Raw genomic sequence first — 16,288 nt, forward strand, 5'->3', positions numbered from 1 at the left:
TTAAACGCCTACTAGGTGCTAAGCACTGGGCATACAATGATAAGACAATTTCTGCTTTAACTGATAGGACACAGTACTCACACTCACTGGATCACAAAGTATTGTTAGGTAGGCTGCCACATAAACAGGTTTCAAGAGGTTATAAGGGGATATATATGGGGGCTTCCCTGGTGGCACAGTGGTTAAGAATCTGCCTGCCAATGCAGGTGACACGGGTTCGAGCCCTGGTCTGGGAAGATCCCACATGCCGCAGAGCAGCTAAGCCCGTGTGCCACAACTACTGAGCCTGCGCTCTAGAGCCTGCAAGCCACAGCTATTGAAGCCCACGTGCCACAACTACTGAAGCCTGTGCATCGAGCCTGTGCTGTGCAACAAGAGAAGCCAGCACAATGAGAAGCCTGCACAATGCAACAGAGTAGCCCCGGCTCGCCGCAACTAGAGAAAGTCCATGTGCAGCAACAAAGACCCAATGCAGCCAAAAATAAATAAATAAATAAATAATTTAAAAAAGGATGATATATATGCAGAAATGTACTTGTGAATAGTTATTGTGGGAGCTCAAAGGAGGAGCACAGGACACAAACATTCATCCTAAAATTGGAGTGGTGTAAGCATTAGTTCCAGGCGGAGGTGAGAAAAAGCCCATTGAACCATTATGATTTGAATAAAGGAGATGATGAGATAGCAGAGTGGGTAGAAGTGTGATGTTGAGTAACTTTCTTTATGGACTGGGAAGAATCTGTTTCTACTCTGGCCCCCAAATCCACTACTGAGCCAAGCACAATTTTATCATTATTAAAGTGCAAGTATTTGTGGAAGTGATTACAAAGCAAGGTGTATGTCATTTATCATTTAGTGTGAAAGAAAAATCTATGAGCAGATTTAAAAAATTGTAATGGACGATTTTGAAAATAAACAAAAGTAGAGAGAACTGTATTATAAACCCCTATGTACTTACAACCCAACTTTTGAAGTAGTTGGTGTGAGGACCAAATGAGATCATGTGTGTAAAGCCTTTAGCATAGAGCCTTAATTTCAGTAGGCTTTCAGTAATGGCTTGTGCACTAGTCAGGGTTCAAACAGAAAAGCAGAACCGGGCTTCCCTGGTGGCGCAGTGGTTGAGAGTCCGCCTGCCGATGCAGGGGACATGGATTCATTCCCTGATCCGGGAAGATCCCACATGCCGCGGAGCGGCTGGGCCCGTGAGCCATGGCCGCTGAGCCTGCGTGTCCGGACCCTGTCCTCCACAACGGGAGAGGCTACAACAGTGAGAGGCCCGCGTAACGCAAAAAAAAAAAAAAAAAAAAAAAAAAAAAAGCAGAACCACTCACTAGAGGTTTATTGTAGGGATCTGACCTTATGCTATTGTGAGGGCTGGTTTCACAGTCTGTATGAGGCTGTCGTCTTTGCGCCTGGTGATAGAGCCCAAAGTCAGCAGGATGAGCTGGAACTTGCATCAGTCTCTCACTGACTCCAAGCCTCTGACTCCAGTGATGCGAGTGACCAGCAGAAGATGGTGTCCTTTGTCATGGAGGTAGATACTCAGCTGTTCCAGGAGTCGGAGTTGCTAAGTAGGATCAGGTGGAAGCTGGAGGAGCTTTGGGCCTGGCTGCTGCTCCATGCCAAAAAGGTAGCTACGTGAGCTGCAAGAGAGCCTGGTACCCTGCAGTGACCTTTCAAACATAAAAAATGTGGCTGTGACTTCACGTTTGCCTTTGAAATCTCATGCAAGATGTTTCTTGTGGTTTGCTAACCCAGAATTATGCAGGGAAGGGGATTTGGTGATATGTAGTTTCATTATCTATTACTGTGTAACAAACTACCCCTGAACCCATAGCTTAAAATAGTAACAATCATTTATTTAGCTCAATTTGGGCAGGCCTCAGTGAGGATAGCTTATCTGTGCTCCATATGGTGTCAGCTAGGGTGACTCCAAAGACTTGTCAGAGGCTGGCTGGGGACTGGAATCATCTGAAGGCTTCCTCACTCCCATGTCTGGCAGCTGATGCTGTCAGCTGGAACAGCTGGCACTAAATCTTTGTGGTCTCTCTGGCATGGCAGCTTCATGGTAGCCAGACTTCTTATTAGAGGTTCAGGGTTCCAAAGATATGAGATGACAGAGACAGACAGACAGTGACAGAGAGGCAGACAAAGTTTTTATTCTGGTTCTGCCATTTATTAGTGATGTCACTTTAAACATGTCATTTATTCTCTCTGAACCTCAGATCTCAAATATTAAAAATCAGAACTTATATTGGAGGTGCCCAGAAGCAGACCCTGAGGCAATAATTTGAGTGAAAGTAGTTTATTTGAGAATTAATCCCACGAAATATCAGAAGGGAGCTAGGAAGGATACGGGGAAGGGAAGGAAGCCAGTAAAAGGTACTTAAGCAAGTAACCCCTGTAGACCAGCGCTCACCAACATTTTTGGCACCAGGGACCGGTTTCGTGGAAGACAATTTTTCCACGGGGGATGGTGGGAGCGGGATGGTGCGAGCGGGATGGTGCAGGCGGTAATGCGAGCGGCGCCGAGCGGCAGATGAAGCTTTGCTTGCTCGCCTGCCGCTCACCTCCTGCTGTGCGGCCCTGTTAGTAATGGGTCTCGGACCGCTACCGGCGTTGGGGACCCCTGCTGTAGGCAACTGAAGATTAAAATCTCTGAAGGTCCCTCGGGAAACGCTGTAGAATCTATGTCTCAGAGCTATCTCACTCAAAGTTTAAGGGCGCTGGGATATTTATACATCAACTCCCATCAGCCATTGGTTGAGGACTCGGGGGGGGGGGGGGGACGGGGCATTAATTCCCTAGCACCTTTGCCCTGCTGAGTTCCATACAGGTGGGAAAAACCCTCAGACAAAGAGATCTAGGTGCTGTTGGAGGATAATTAAGCACGTTTGCACTGAAAATAGTAAGAGCTGAAGGGATATGAACAGGGCACAGACAGGGGTTGCTACAGAAGATATTAGTTGTTTTTTAAGGTTGTTGAGTAATTAAGATGAGATGATATACAAAACATACACTCCTGGTGTGATGGTTCTTTTCCTTGCTTTGGCATCCTCCACAGCAGGATTCAAGGGAGGCCCTCAGAGGTCCTGGAGTTTTCAATACTGTCAACTTCCTAAAAGAAGTCTCAAGAAATGGCAATAATGTGCATGGATTACCCACCTCCCTCAATGAACTTCAGGGCTGATTCTGTTAAACTCAACATACACCTCTAATAACCTGTCACCCTATAGAAGTTCAGACCTTCCAGTGGTTCCTCATAACTGAGTCTTACCCACATAACGCTAGCCACCTTCTTTAATCTTACTCAAGCTCTGACCCCTTCCAGAACCCCCTCTTCCCCCATGTGTTCTGGAACTCATAATCTGGCGACATTGTCCAAGAATCGCTACAAACCAACCGTATTATGGTATTGGACTCCCAAGTTTGTAATCATTTTATAGATAACTGCGTTATCTTTGAAGGTTGTTGAGCAGAGGAGTGACATAATCCAATCTTTGGGAAGCTTTTGGTGTGCAAGATTAGAAGAGGATGGGAAAGAGGGAAGACCTGTGTGTGTGTGTGTGTGTGTGTGTGTGTAATTTATTACAACTATCCATTTTGAGGCATGCAAAATGGGAGGACCTGACTTGGCAAAAAGCACTGTGGCTGTAAAGGGAAGCCACTGATGTGAAAAGGGCAAAGCTTGGTGTCTCATAAGTAATGGCCTGGTGTCAGAAGACTTTGGTTCCTGTGCATGCTGCCACTGCCAGCCTTGCAATGTTCCTCGAGTCTTTCCCCAAGTGTAGGGCGGGAATGGCACTACCTCTCAGGATTACAGCGGGCGCGAGGGCATAGGGCCGGCTGCGCGCTCAGCACGGTGTCTGAAACAGGGTAAAGCGCGCCAATCCTGTTTTCTCTTCTATTAAGAAAAAGGCGGGGGAGCTAATAGCATACACATCCCAGAGGTTGCCGTAAGTAGTGTGGCTAAGTACCGGGCATGTAGGAGAGACTCAAACCCAGTCAACCGCCTCCCCTTGCCCCCACGCGGGGAAAGACCCCGCGGAAACTGGTGGGGAAGGCGTGCTCCATCGCCTCCGCTCCCAGGCCGCTCCCCCGTCCCGCGCTCCTCCAGCCAAGCGCTGTTGCCGGGGTCCGGGCACCGCCCAGCTCCAGCGCAGGCCAATGGTAGCGTGGCCCAGGCACCGCCTAGCCCCAGTGTAGGCCTATAGCGGTGCGCCCCGGGCACCGCCCTGATCCTGCACCAGCCAATAGCGGAGTGGCCCGGTGCGGGGTCCGCCCCCAGCCGGGCCGGGAGGCGGAGAGGCGGTCACCGGCTCCGCCCCACTCCCCTCTGACCCGGTGTATCGTCTCTCTCCCTTCCTGTTCCAAACCACGTGGACGCGCCTGGGGCTGCGGGGCTGCGGGAGGGAGCCCGGGCCGCCACTGCCGCTGTCGCCGTCGCCGCCGTCGTCGCGATACCCGCGCCCGTCCAAAGTCGCCTCGCCCCGGCCGCCCGCGCCGTTGCAGAGGGCGTGCACATGGCGACCCAGGCGCACTCCCTCAGCTACGCGGGCTGCAACTTCTTGCGCCAGCGTCTGGTCCTGTCTACTCTGAGCGGGCGCCCTGTCAAAATCCGAAAGATTCGGGCCAGAGACGACAACCCCGGCCTCCGAGGTAACTCCGGGGCGGGCAGCGCGCAGCGTGGGCGTGGGGCGCGAAGAGAGACCTAGCTGATGCCCTGGGGGCCGGCGCACAAGGAGCCTCCGGGGCGGCGTTGGGGAGGGCTCATTGCGTGTCGCCCCCACACCCGAACGAACGCGCAGGAGGCTGTGTGGGAGGCGGGGCCGCGCACCAGGGGCTGAGCTCTTATGCGCTCGGCGTCTCCCGGGAGCTGGTAGTAAACAGCTACACGTTTTTCAGCCTTACGTGTTGCAACATATCCCAGACATCGCCCCCTCGCTTGTCTTGAGTCCCTCTTGCTCTCGCTGTAAACCTCGCAATGGAGAAAAACAGTTTGTTGGACCGAAATGTGGTGAATCGGCAGATGTAAAGATGGAAAGAAATTTGGAGAGAAAAGTACCACTGGTTGGTTTTGTCCCGTCCCAAAACAGGTCTCAGAAGCAGCTGCCCCCTTGGACACCACCGGCTGTCCCTGTCGTCATGAGTTCTCGGCAGCCCCCACACATCTCCTTGGGTGTGGATTAAAGAATCTTTTAAAATTATGTGTTTTTTTTTTCAGCAGTGGCTGTGATTGATTTGTGCAGGACAGGAGCTTTGAGATAAAATTTTAACAATCATGGGCCTAATTGCCTGGACTTTAGTAAAGGATTGGTGACAAGTGCTAAACTATAGGCTTCCAAGCTCTCTTTTTGCCCTGCGAAAGTGGATAGATGAAAAATAAGGCCCCATTTAAACCTATATGAAGTTGAATTGTCTCCGAGTTTCAACTGGTCCCCTGAAATGACTCATATATTTAAAAGCTTCTGTCTGGTTATCCCAAATTGGGAAAATCAGTTCAACAAAAAAAAGGAAAAACCTATCTGCAAATTGAAGGAGGAGAGGGTTTGTGGTTGGTCCTCAAAGCTTTCTGGGCCCTGTTGATGTGTTTAATTTTGCACTGGCTCCTGTACAAGGTGGCCAGCCTATTTCATCATCAGTCTGAATGCACCTTCTGGATGGTTACATTTCTGCTTCTCTTGAATGGTGATTGGTTGCACATAAGCTGAAAATGCCATGTCATTGATGGAGATAGAAGATTAGGAAGGAAAGAATCAGATGAACCTCTGTACCATGGACAGGAAACAGGTGACAGTAACAAAGGCTTGTGTTGGTGCATGATTGTTACTGCCCTCACTGTACTGCTCAAAAACACTGAAGAAGTTGAGGGACCCCTAGCATGGTTTATGCCAGGTGCTCTTCCTCTCAACATTCCTTGCCTTTATTTTGAGTCTGGCCCTTGGGCAAAGCAATTGCTTGACTGCTCTACTCTCTGGCCTTCCCAGCCAACTCTCCCCTTCACCCCTAAATTAGCCTAGAGAACTCACCACTAGCTGGTTGTGGTAAGAAGACAGGCTTCTACTTCTGTGGAACACTGGGAATAGCTTTTTTTTAAAAAAGAGAAATAGAAGTACTTTAGCCTGGAGACCTGCAATTTCTAATGGAAATATAGTGCCCATAAGATACAATTTAGTGATGTTTCCCTTTCTCCCCCGTGCACTGTTCATGAGCATCTCTTCACTGCCACACACATGAACGGGGCTCGGCCACTTGGCATTTTCCTGAAAAGATACCAGACTTTGGTACCTGGGGAAGGTAGTACTGGTTGGCACATGTGCTGGTATTTTATGAGGAATACTGTGTATAGCCTTACCTTATTAATTTTTGCCTTACCTTATTAATATACTGGGGGAAAAAAGAGACTCCTAATTTAGACTTCCTTGGCTGGATTCAAGGCCTCAGGAACACTATAGACATTTGCTTAATTTCTAAAGAGGGAACTGAGGTGTACGTATATACAGGCATTCATAGACATATATATGTCTTTGTATACATACCCAAGTGTAAGTATAAGTGTATATACATGCACACATATACATAAATACATGTAGCCCCTGACACATGATATGTGATCATAGTCAAACGAGTCTGTGGTAGCTTGATTGGACATGTAGCCAACGGACTGTCTTATCTGTCATATTCCTTTCTGACTCTTCCTGACTCAGATTCTGAGAGTTGGAAAAAACTCAGCATTTGCAATAAAATCTTCAGCTCAAGTGCAAGAATTATATCTCCTGAAGGTGCTTGCTTAAATATCCCCTCTGGTGTGAGCTTTGGAGGGTGGGGGTGGTACCTCTGGAACAGTCATTCAGAAAAGGTTTATTGAGCCCCAGTATGTACAAGGCTTTGTGGAGTTGTAAATGCGAGAAGCTAGTTGCCGCACTCTCGAGGAGCTTTCTAAGGAAGAGCTGAGAGAGTAGCCTGAGTACTTTGAAGTAGGAAGTTGTAAAGGGGCTCAGCAGAGTTAGAGCAGAGGCTTCCCCTGAGGTTATGAAGGAAAGCTCTATGGATTTTCTGATCTGAACGGATAGGATTGAGATGGTGGCTGCAGGAATCATTGTTGGTGAAAGAAACAGCTTTTAAGTCAAAAAGTTCTTCATTTTCTTTATTATGTGGAGGTAAAATCTTCATTTGTTATGGTCATAGTAGCTTGGGAGTTAAGAGCTTGAGCTCAGTTAGATCTCAGTTTGAGATGGGGTTCTGCTTTTGCTATTAGCTGTTGGACCTCCTGAGCCTCAGTTTTTTAATCTGTAAAGTGGGGCCAATACTACTGACTTCAGAGGGTTATTGTGACGATTAAATAATATTTGAAAGTGTACTCAACAGTGCCTGGCGTGTAGGAAGAATAGATGTGAGCTGATTTTATTATTATGTAACTTCTGTCCACTGGTATAGTTCTATTCTCTGATATTTGAAATCTTTTCCTACTTCTGTATGGAAACTTTTCAAATATTTAAAGAGAATTATGTCTTTTCTGTTTTCTTTTCAGTCTAAAGGTTTCCTTTTAGGTGATGGCTTCCAAATATTTGTGTGTTATATGTATAATGTAGCGGTTCTTAACCAGGGGCAGTTTTGTTCCCCAGGGGATATTTGGCAGTGTTTGGAGACATTTTTGGTTGTCACAACTGGGAGGCTGCTCCTGGCACCTAGTGGGTGGAGCCCAGGGATGCCACTAAACATCCTACAGTGCACTGGACAGCTCCCCACACAAAGAAGTATTCTGTCCAAAATATCAGTGCTGATGTTGAAAACCCCTGGTCTACTAGACTTAATTATTAACCTTTTTCTTTTCCTTGTATCCCTAATGGTTGGGAATAGCAGCATGAGGTACTAAGAAAACTGCATAAAGATTCAGAAGGGGATGAGACACAGGTCAGACTCTGTGACTTCTGACAGATTTGTTAATCTCTTAAATAAAACTGCTTCCTTTGAAAGAGGAATTGTAAAGAATGAGAAGAATTTGAATCCCAAAGAAAGATGATCCTGGAATGGTTTTTATTAATTATGCAGCCACATGTGTAATTTTTACTTCACTCTTGAGGAACATGAAGGATTATATTATTAGACTCTTTCCATCAGTGAGGACGAAATAAATTTTTTTTGTTGCTGTTTTACTGAAGGTAAAAAAGGCAAGACATAGTTAAGTAAGATAGCTGGTGAAGTTGAATATCCAGTCAGTGACAGAGCTGGAAACAGACGGCAGCCAGCTCCAGCCTGGAAGGCCTGTTCTCCCATCTGACTGCTTGGTGGACTTGAGTGTTCCTCAAATTATAAAGCAGCTGTCCAAAGTGCTTCTGTTTCTGGGTTTCAGGAGGGCTGTATCTTGCAGGGTTCAGTTGAGTTAACGTTTTCTGGATAAGGTGAGGTCCATATGGAAAGAATTCCACAAGAATGATAATTTTTTAAAGTGGGAATACAGAAATGATGGACTTGGGCAAGAGCCCTGGTTTAGCAGTTAGGACACGGGACTGCTGCTACCCAAGTCCCTGAGTAGGTCACATGACTAAGCCTCGCTGTGAAACTGGAGAGAGGAGTTATTTGGTCTTAAGCAGATGAGATTCTGAAAAAGGAGGGGTAAGTGGAATTTTAATGAAAAGAATCCTTTAAAATGTGCCGAGGAAACATACCACATAGAGATCCTTAAAGGTAAAATATCTTTTGGCAAACTGATATATTGTTTTGGGGATAAATCTGGCTGTTCATAAATTGGATCTTCTAAAAGGAGGATTGTAAGGGAAAACTATTTTTATCCTCTACTTTCAATACTTCTGACACCAGATGTGTGGGTTTTTCTCACCACACCAAGTAATTCTCCAATTCTCAGTGGATGTTCACTGGTGTCCTACAAATTTAACTCAATTCTGACACTGTCTCGGTGGTGATAGCATCAAATCCCACAGGTTAAGGGCTCAATCCCACAAGACTGCCCTCCACCCCCTCAGGTGCCAGTCACAAGTCCCAGTCGTAAGTCCAGGTCACTCATACCTCTGGTTTCCCAGACCGCCTCCTGGGATCTGATATTTTGCTAAAATTATGTCTCATGAAGCTCAGGGAAACATTTACTTACATTTACCAGTTTACAATAAAGGATATTATAAAAGATACAGATGAACAGCCAGATGAAGAGGTACATAGGGCCAGGTCCAGCAGAGTCCTGAAATAGGAGCTTCTGTTATTGTGGAACGGGGTTTTGTTACTCTCCCAGAATGTGGATATTTTTTTTTTTTTAAACCAACCTGGAAGTTCTCTCCTTGTTCAAGAGTTTTTATAGGGCTTAGTCTCTAGGCACACCTTGACACCCCCCCACCCCCGCAGAAGTCAGTGAGTAGGACTGAAAGTTCTAATCCTCTAATCATTTGTTTGTTTGTTTGTTTGTTTGTTTTTTTCTGTACGCGGGCCTCTCACTGTTGTGGCCTCTCCCATTGCGGAGCACAGGCTCCAGACGCGCAGGCTCAGCGGCCATGGCTCACGGACCCAGCCGTTCCGCGGCATGTGGGATCTTCCCGGACCGGGGCACGAACCCGCGTCCCCTGCATCGGCAGGCGGACTCTCAACCACTGCGCCACCAGGGAAGCCCCTAATCATTTGGTTTTTCTGGTGATCGGCCCCATCCTGAGGCTGTCTAGGGGCTCCACCCTAAGTCAACTAATAGCATAAAGTCAGGTGTGCTCAAAAGGGCCTCTGTGTATGAATAACTTAAAAGAGACTCGTGTGGCTCTGGAACTTTCAGGGGTTTTAGGAGCTCTGTGCCAGGAACAAAGACCAAATACATTTCTTGTTATACCACAAGGATGCACCTATACTTTATTTCAGTATTGTTTGGGACTTAAAGTTGTTGATAACTAGAATTGGGGGAGGTCTGACGACTATACTAATGATAAGTGTAGATTTTATATTCCTACCAGCAATGTAGGCATGATTCAGTTTCTCTGCATTCTTGCCAGCATTTAGTGTTGTCACTATTTTTAATTTTAGCCATTCTGATTAGTGTGTACTGCCGTCTTCTAGTTTAATTTGCATATTCCTGATGGCTAATGATATTAAACAACTTTTCATGTCTTTAGCCATTTTCTAGTAAGATTGTTTTCTTTTTCTGTTAGGTTTTGAGAGTTCTTTACATATTCTAGTCCTTTGTCAAATATCTGGTTTCCTAGTATTTTATCCCACTCTATGGCTTGTCTTTTTATTCTCTTAACATGGTCTTTGGTAGAGGGAAAGTTTTAATGAAATATAATTTATCAGAGTTTTCTTTTATTGCTTGTGCTTTTGGTGTTAAGAACTGTTTGCCTAGCCCTAGATCCTGAAGGTTTTCTTTTTTTTCCTAAAAGTTTTATAGTTTTACATTTTATATTTAAGTTAATTTTTTTTGTATGAGGTTTAAAACTTAGGTCGATGTTCATTTTTTTTTGCCTATGCATGTCCAACTGCTCTAGCACCCTTTGTGGAAATGGCTATCTTTCTTCCATTTAATCACTTTTGCACCTTTGTAAAAAACCAGTTGGGCATACTGTGTGGGTCTCTTTCTGGATTCTCTGTTCTGTTCCACTGATCTATATGTCTATCCCTTTGTCAGTACCACAACTGTCTTGATTACTATATGTATATAATAAATTTTGAATTTGGGTAGGCTGATCCCTCCAACTTTATTCTTATTTTTCATGATTGTTTTAGCTATTCTAGTTCCTTTGCCTTTTCATATAAAGTTTAGAATAATCTTGTCTTCATCTATACAAAAAAATCTTGTTAGGATTTGACAGGAGCTGTGTTAAACCTATATGATAACTTAGGGAGAGTTACCATCTTTACTGTATTTGAGTCTTCCAATTCATAAACATAGTATATCTCTCCATTTATTTAGATCTTTGTTTTCTTTCATCAGCATTGTGTAGTTTTTAGCATATAACATTAACATGTTTTGTTAATTTACACCTAAATGTCTCACTTTTTTGAGCAATTGTAAAGGCTATCTAATTTTAAATTTTGGTCTCCATGTGTTTATTGGTAGTATATAGAAATACAATTCATTTTTTTGGATGTTTGTCTTGTGTCCTGCAACCTTGCTGAATTTACTTACAAGTTCATTTTTTGGGGGGCTGCATTGGGTCTTTGTTGCTGCGTGCAGGCTTTCTGTAGTTGTGGCGAGCGGGGGATACTCTTTGTTGCAGTGTGCGGGCTTCTCATTGTGGTGGCTTCTCTTGTGGAGCGTGGGCTCTAGGAGTGCAGGCTTCAGTAGTTGCAGCGCATGGGCTCAGTAGTTGTGGCACACGGGCTTAGTTGCTCCATGGCATGTGGGATCTTCCTGGACCAGGGATCAAACCTGTGTCCCCTGCATTGGCAAGCAGATTCTCAACCACTGTGCCACCAGGGAAATCCCCTACTTAAAAGTTCTAAGTGTGTGTTTTTGCTGTTGTTGTTGTTAGATTCTTTGGGATTTTTTTATGTAAACAGTCATGTCATCTGCAAATAGGAACAGTTTTATTTCTTCTTTTCTGAACTTTATGCCTTTTATTTCCCCCTTATTGCAGTGGGTAGGACTTCTAGGACTATGTTAAATAAATGTAATGAGGGCAAGCTTCCTTACCTTGTTCCCTATCCTAAGGAGAAAGTGTCCACTGTTTTGCCACAAAGTATAATGTTAGCTGTATATTTTTTTAGATTTTTTTTTATCAAGTTGAGGAAATTCTCTTCTATTCCTATTTTTCTAAGATTCGTATGTGTGTGTGTGTGTGTGTGTGTGAATGAGTGTTGTATTTTGTCAAATGCTTTTTCTGCGCCAATTGATGTGATCATGTGATTGTTCTTCTTTAGTCTGTTAATATGGTATATTGCATGGATTGATTTTCAAATATTGAAACAGCCTTGCATTCCTGGAATAAACCCCACTTGTTCATGGTGTGTAATTCTTTTCCTATATTACTGGATTTTATTTGCTAACATTTTGTTAAAGATTTTTGGGTATATATTCATAAGTTATACTGATTTGTAGTTTTCTGTTTTGTACTGTCTTTGTCTGGTTTTGGTATTTTAAACTATAATAATACTAGCTTAAAATGAATTGGAAACAGTTTCCTTTTGGTCTTCTAAAAGAGATTGTGTAGAATTGATTTTAGTGCTTTAAACATTTGGTAGAATTCTCCAATGAAACTATAACGGCCTAGAGATATCTTTTTGGGGAGTTTTAAAAAATATGCTTTCAATTTCCTGAATGGTGATAGGGCTATTTAAATTATCCATTTCATTTGATGAGTTGTGGTAGTTTGTGTTTTTTGGAGAAGTGGTTCATTTCATCTAAATTGTTTTATATATGTAGAGTTCATAGTATTCCCTTATTATCCTTTTGATGTCTGCAAGATCTGTAGTGATATTCCCTGTTTCCTCATGTTGATTTGTGTCTTTTTTTTTTTCAGTTTTGCTAGAGGTTTGTCATGTTATTTATCTTTTTAAAGAGCCATCTGTTTCACTGATTTTTCTCTATTTTTCTGTTTTCAATTTCATCTGTTTCTGCTATTTTTATTATTTCCTTCACTTCCTTTGGATTTATTTTGTACTTTTTCTAAGTTGAGTGAGACAGATTATTGGAAACATTTTCTCTTTTCTAATGTAGGCATTTAGTGCAATAAACTTCCCTCTCAAGACTGGTTTAGCTGTCTCCCACAAATTTTGATATGTCATGTTTTAATTTTCATTCAGTTCAGTGTGTTTTTTCTTGCCTTTAAGACTTCGTCTTTGAGGGCTTCCCTGGTGGCGCAGTGGTTGAGAGTCCACCTGCTGATGCAGGGGACATGGGTTCGTGCCCCGGTCCGGGAAGATCCCACATGCCATGGAGCGGCTGGGGCCGTGAGCCATGGCCGCTGAGCCTGCGCGTCCAGAGCCTGTGCTCCACAACGGGAGAGGCCACAACAGTGAGAGGCCCGCGTACCACAAAAAAAAAAAAAAAAAAAAAAAAAAGACTTCCTCTTTGATCCATGGATTATTTATAAGTGTGTTGTTTAACTTCCAAGTGTGGGTATATTTTCCAGTTATCATTTTGTTATTGATTTCAGTTTGATTTCATTATGTTTGGAGAACATGCTGTGTATTCATTTCAATTACTTTAAATTTGTTGATGTTTTTTAATGGCCCAAGATTTGGTCTATCCTCATGTATGTTCCATGGGCTCTTGGAAAGAATGTATATTCTGCTGTGGTGAGTTGGGTGTTCTATAAATGTTGATTGGATTCTGTTGGTTGATGGCATTGTTGAGTTCTCCTTTCAGTTTGAACAGTTTTAGTTTTATATATTTTGCACCTTTGTTGTTTGGTGCATTTAGGCTTGCTCTGTCTTCTTGGTGGATTGGCCCTTTTATTATTATGTAATGTCCTGCTGCATCTTTAGTAATTTCCTGAGGTGGTGGAAATACTCTAGTGCTTTAGGGTTAGAGAAAGGTTAGGTTAGAGAAAGGAAAGGACTAGAACTGAAGATATTGGATACAAATAGGAAACTTGAAGGTGGTAAAAACAGCATAAATCAGAGAAATAAGTTGCCCTTTGTTGAGTTCACTTCTTTTACAGGTTTTTACATAAGCAAAATAAAATATCTAGGAAAATTTGAAGGTATGGGGCAAAAAAGTAACCTTCAGTGATGGTTATTATACATAAAGCAGCAGTAAAAAAAATTTTTGTGCAGTAGTCTAGCATATTTCTATTTCTGTGGGATAGAGTTCTAGATGTGGAATTAGCAGGTCAAAAATTATGCTTTAAAATAAAAAATGGGAATGTGGGGTCAAATCAAAGTGTGTGAAATCCTTTTGCTTAATTGGTAAGATAGTCTTTCCCTCAATTGTTATTTCTTCCTTGTAGTGACACTGTGTTTTTTTGAGGTATATTTAATCACATTTCTAATATCATGGTAAATTTGAGAGATGATTGGGTTTCTTTGCTTTTCTCATATTTTAAAAGATGTTATTACTTTGAACTTGATTTTTTAAAATAAACTTATCAAATTATACTACACATTAAGAAAAGTGCACAAGCTTAATGAATTGATGAATTATGACTAAGTGGATATACCCAGGTAGCCATTATGCATGTCAAGAAATAAAACAAGACCAGCAACCCACAAAACCCCTCTCATGCTTGCTTCCAGTGACACCATTTCCTCCCATCCCCAGCATAAACATTAAATTGACTTTTTACACCATAGATTAGGTTTCTAAAATATTAACCATGGTTTATATAGGTGGAGTCATAGAGTACGTATTTTGTGTGTGTCTGGCTTTAATTCTGTATTGTTTTTGTGAGATGCATCTTTGTTGTCGCACCGATAGTTTGTGGATTTTCATTGCTGTGTCATGATACTACATTTTATTAATACGTCACAATTTATGTACTCTATGTTTTTTTTTTCTTTGTTTGTTTTTTTGCGGTATGTGGGCCTCTCACTGTTGCGGCCTCTCCCGCTGCAGAGCACAGGCTCCAGACACGCAGGCTCAGCAGCCATGGCCGACGGGCCCAGCGGCTCCGCGGCATGTGGGATCCTCCCGGACCGGGGCACGAACCCTTGTCCCCCGCATCGGCAGGCAGACTCCCAACCACTGCACCACCAGGGAAGCCCCTCTACCTATGTTTAAATAACTTCATCAGTGCTCTTTTCTGTTTATTACTTGATAAATTTTCGCATTCCCTTTGTTTTGGGTTTATCTTTTTTGTGCCTGTTTTAAAATTTGTTTTATCGGTTTTGATTTATCTTTTTACATAACCATCCATTTTAATTCCAAATGTGTCAGTAAATAATAGAGAATAGTCTACCATAAAAGCTCTCAATCTTTTGTATTAATTATATTTTTTATTTTATTAATTCACATTTTCTTTCCTTTTACAAATGAATGAGGATATTGATTTGTGTTGTATTTTTTTCAATGAATTAGCTTTTTTTCTGCTATGTTTTCCATTTTGTTTATCTCTTCTTTTGAGATTATTATTGTCATTTATTTTTTAGCTTGAAATTTTGTTCCATTTCTAAAATCTCAGTTCATCGTTCTCTTGCTTTTCTTTTTCTTAATTACTAAAGTGTTTACAGTGGTTTTTCTTTTGTAGACCCCCATATATTTTGATAAAATTGATATGTCTCTTTAATATATTTTTCTTGACCTATTCATAATTTAGGAAAGATGTTATGTAAATATTTCTTTAAGTTAAAATATAATTTATTATCTATCACATTATGCATAATTACATAAAATACGTAAATTTTTTATATGTACCTTATTTTCAAGTGAGCAGACATCTTTTAATTTATTCTGAGACTTGGGTATATGTAATTTCTACCTTTTTGGATTTAATGATGAAAATAATGACTCCTAATTTCACATGTTAATAGTTTGCTGTCTTACCTTTTAGTTATCTCTAACGAAATTGAGATATATCACACTGTATATATCGCTTAAAATTTTTTTCCTTAATATAGTGTGAACATTTCCCTATGTAATTAAGCAGTTTAAAAAAATAATGGCTATATTGTATTATAAATATCTTTCATAGGCTATTTAATGAGAGCATTGTTTATTGGCTCTTTAAATTGTTATAATACCTTTATTTGTATTTTTCAATTCAATTTTTATGTATTTTTTTAAAACGCGTACACATGACATGAAATTCAAAGGGAACAAAATGGTTTACAAAGTCTGTCTCTGTTTGTCTGTCTGTCTCTTTCCCAATCTTCTTTCCCTGTGAAGCAAACAGTGTCGTTGGTTTGTTGTGTTTCTTTTCAGGGCTGTTTTTCCCATAAATAAGCAAGTACACACTTTTTCCTTTCGCAAAGACCATCTGCATCTTACTTTTTTTCCACTCAGTATACTATGGAGATGTTTCATATCAGTATATTAAAAAAACCTTATTAATTTTATAGCAGCAGAGTGTTCTGGTATGTAGATGTGTCATAATTTATTTAAGCAGACTAATATTTCTAGAATTTGAGTTGCGTTACAATACTTTTAAGTGAAACTGCTTATTGAGATTTTTTTTTTTAAAAGAATCCTTGTTTTTAAAGTATAGATCTTGTCATAAAGTATAGATCTTTAGATTGTATTCCTTCTCTTGCTCCCCTGCTTGGAGACATGGTTTTGTCTTTCTTAGTGAGGAATGGGTCGGGTTGATGACCACCACTAAGTCTTCTAGAAGTTACCAGCCCCTTTAAAGAAATGATGCATTCACTTCTTTGGGGGCTAGGGAAGTGGGGAGGGCAGTAGGTATGGGAGTTAGTATTTAAA

General features: G+C 42.0%; 1 protein-coding gene across 1 annotated transcript in view; it reads left to right on the forward strand.

Annotated features, from left to right (window-relative positions):
* The first annotated feature begins 4,393 nt into the window (after nucleotides 1-4,393).
* RCL1 (RNA terminal phosphate cyclase like 1) overlaps nucleotides 4,394-16,288 on the forward strand; it is a 56,707-nt gene continuing 44,812 nt past the window's right edge. The window contains exon 1 of the mRNA XM_082842540.1: nucleotides 4,394-4,659. Within this exon, the coding sequence (XP_082698666.1) occupies nucleotides 4,524-4,659 (136 nt within the window). The 5' untranslated portion in view covers nucleotides 4,394-4,523. The remainder of the gene's footprint in view (nucleotides 4,660-16,288) is intronic.

The sequence above is a fragment of the Leucopleurus acutus genome (assembly GCF_964270905.1).
Source record: "Leucopleurus acutus genome assembly, chromosome: 7".
NCBI classification, from domain to species: domain Eukaryota; kingdom Metazoa; phylum Chordata; class Mammalia; order Artiodactyla; family Delphinidae; genus Leucopleurus; species Leucopleurus acutus.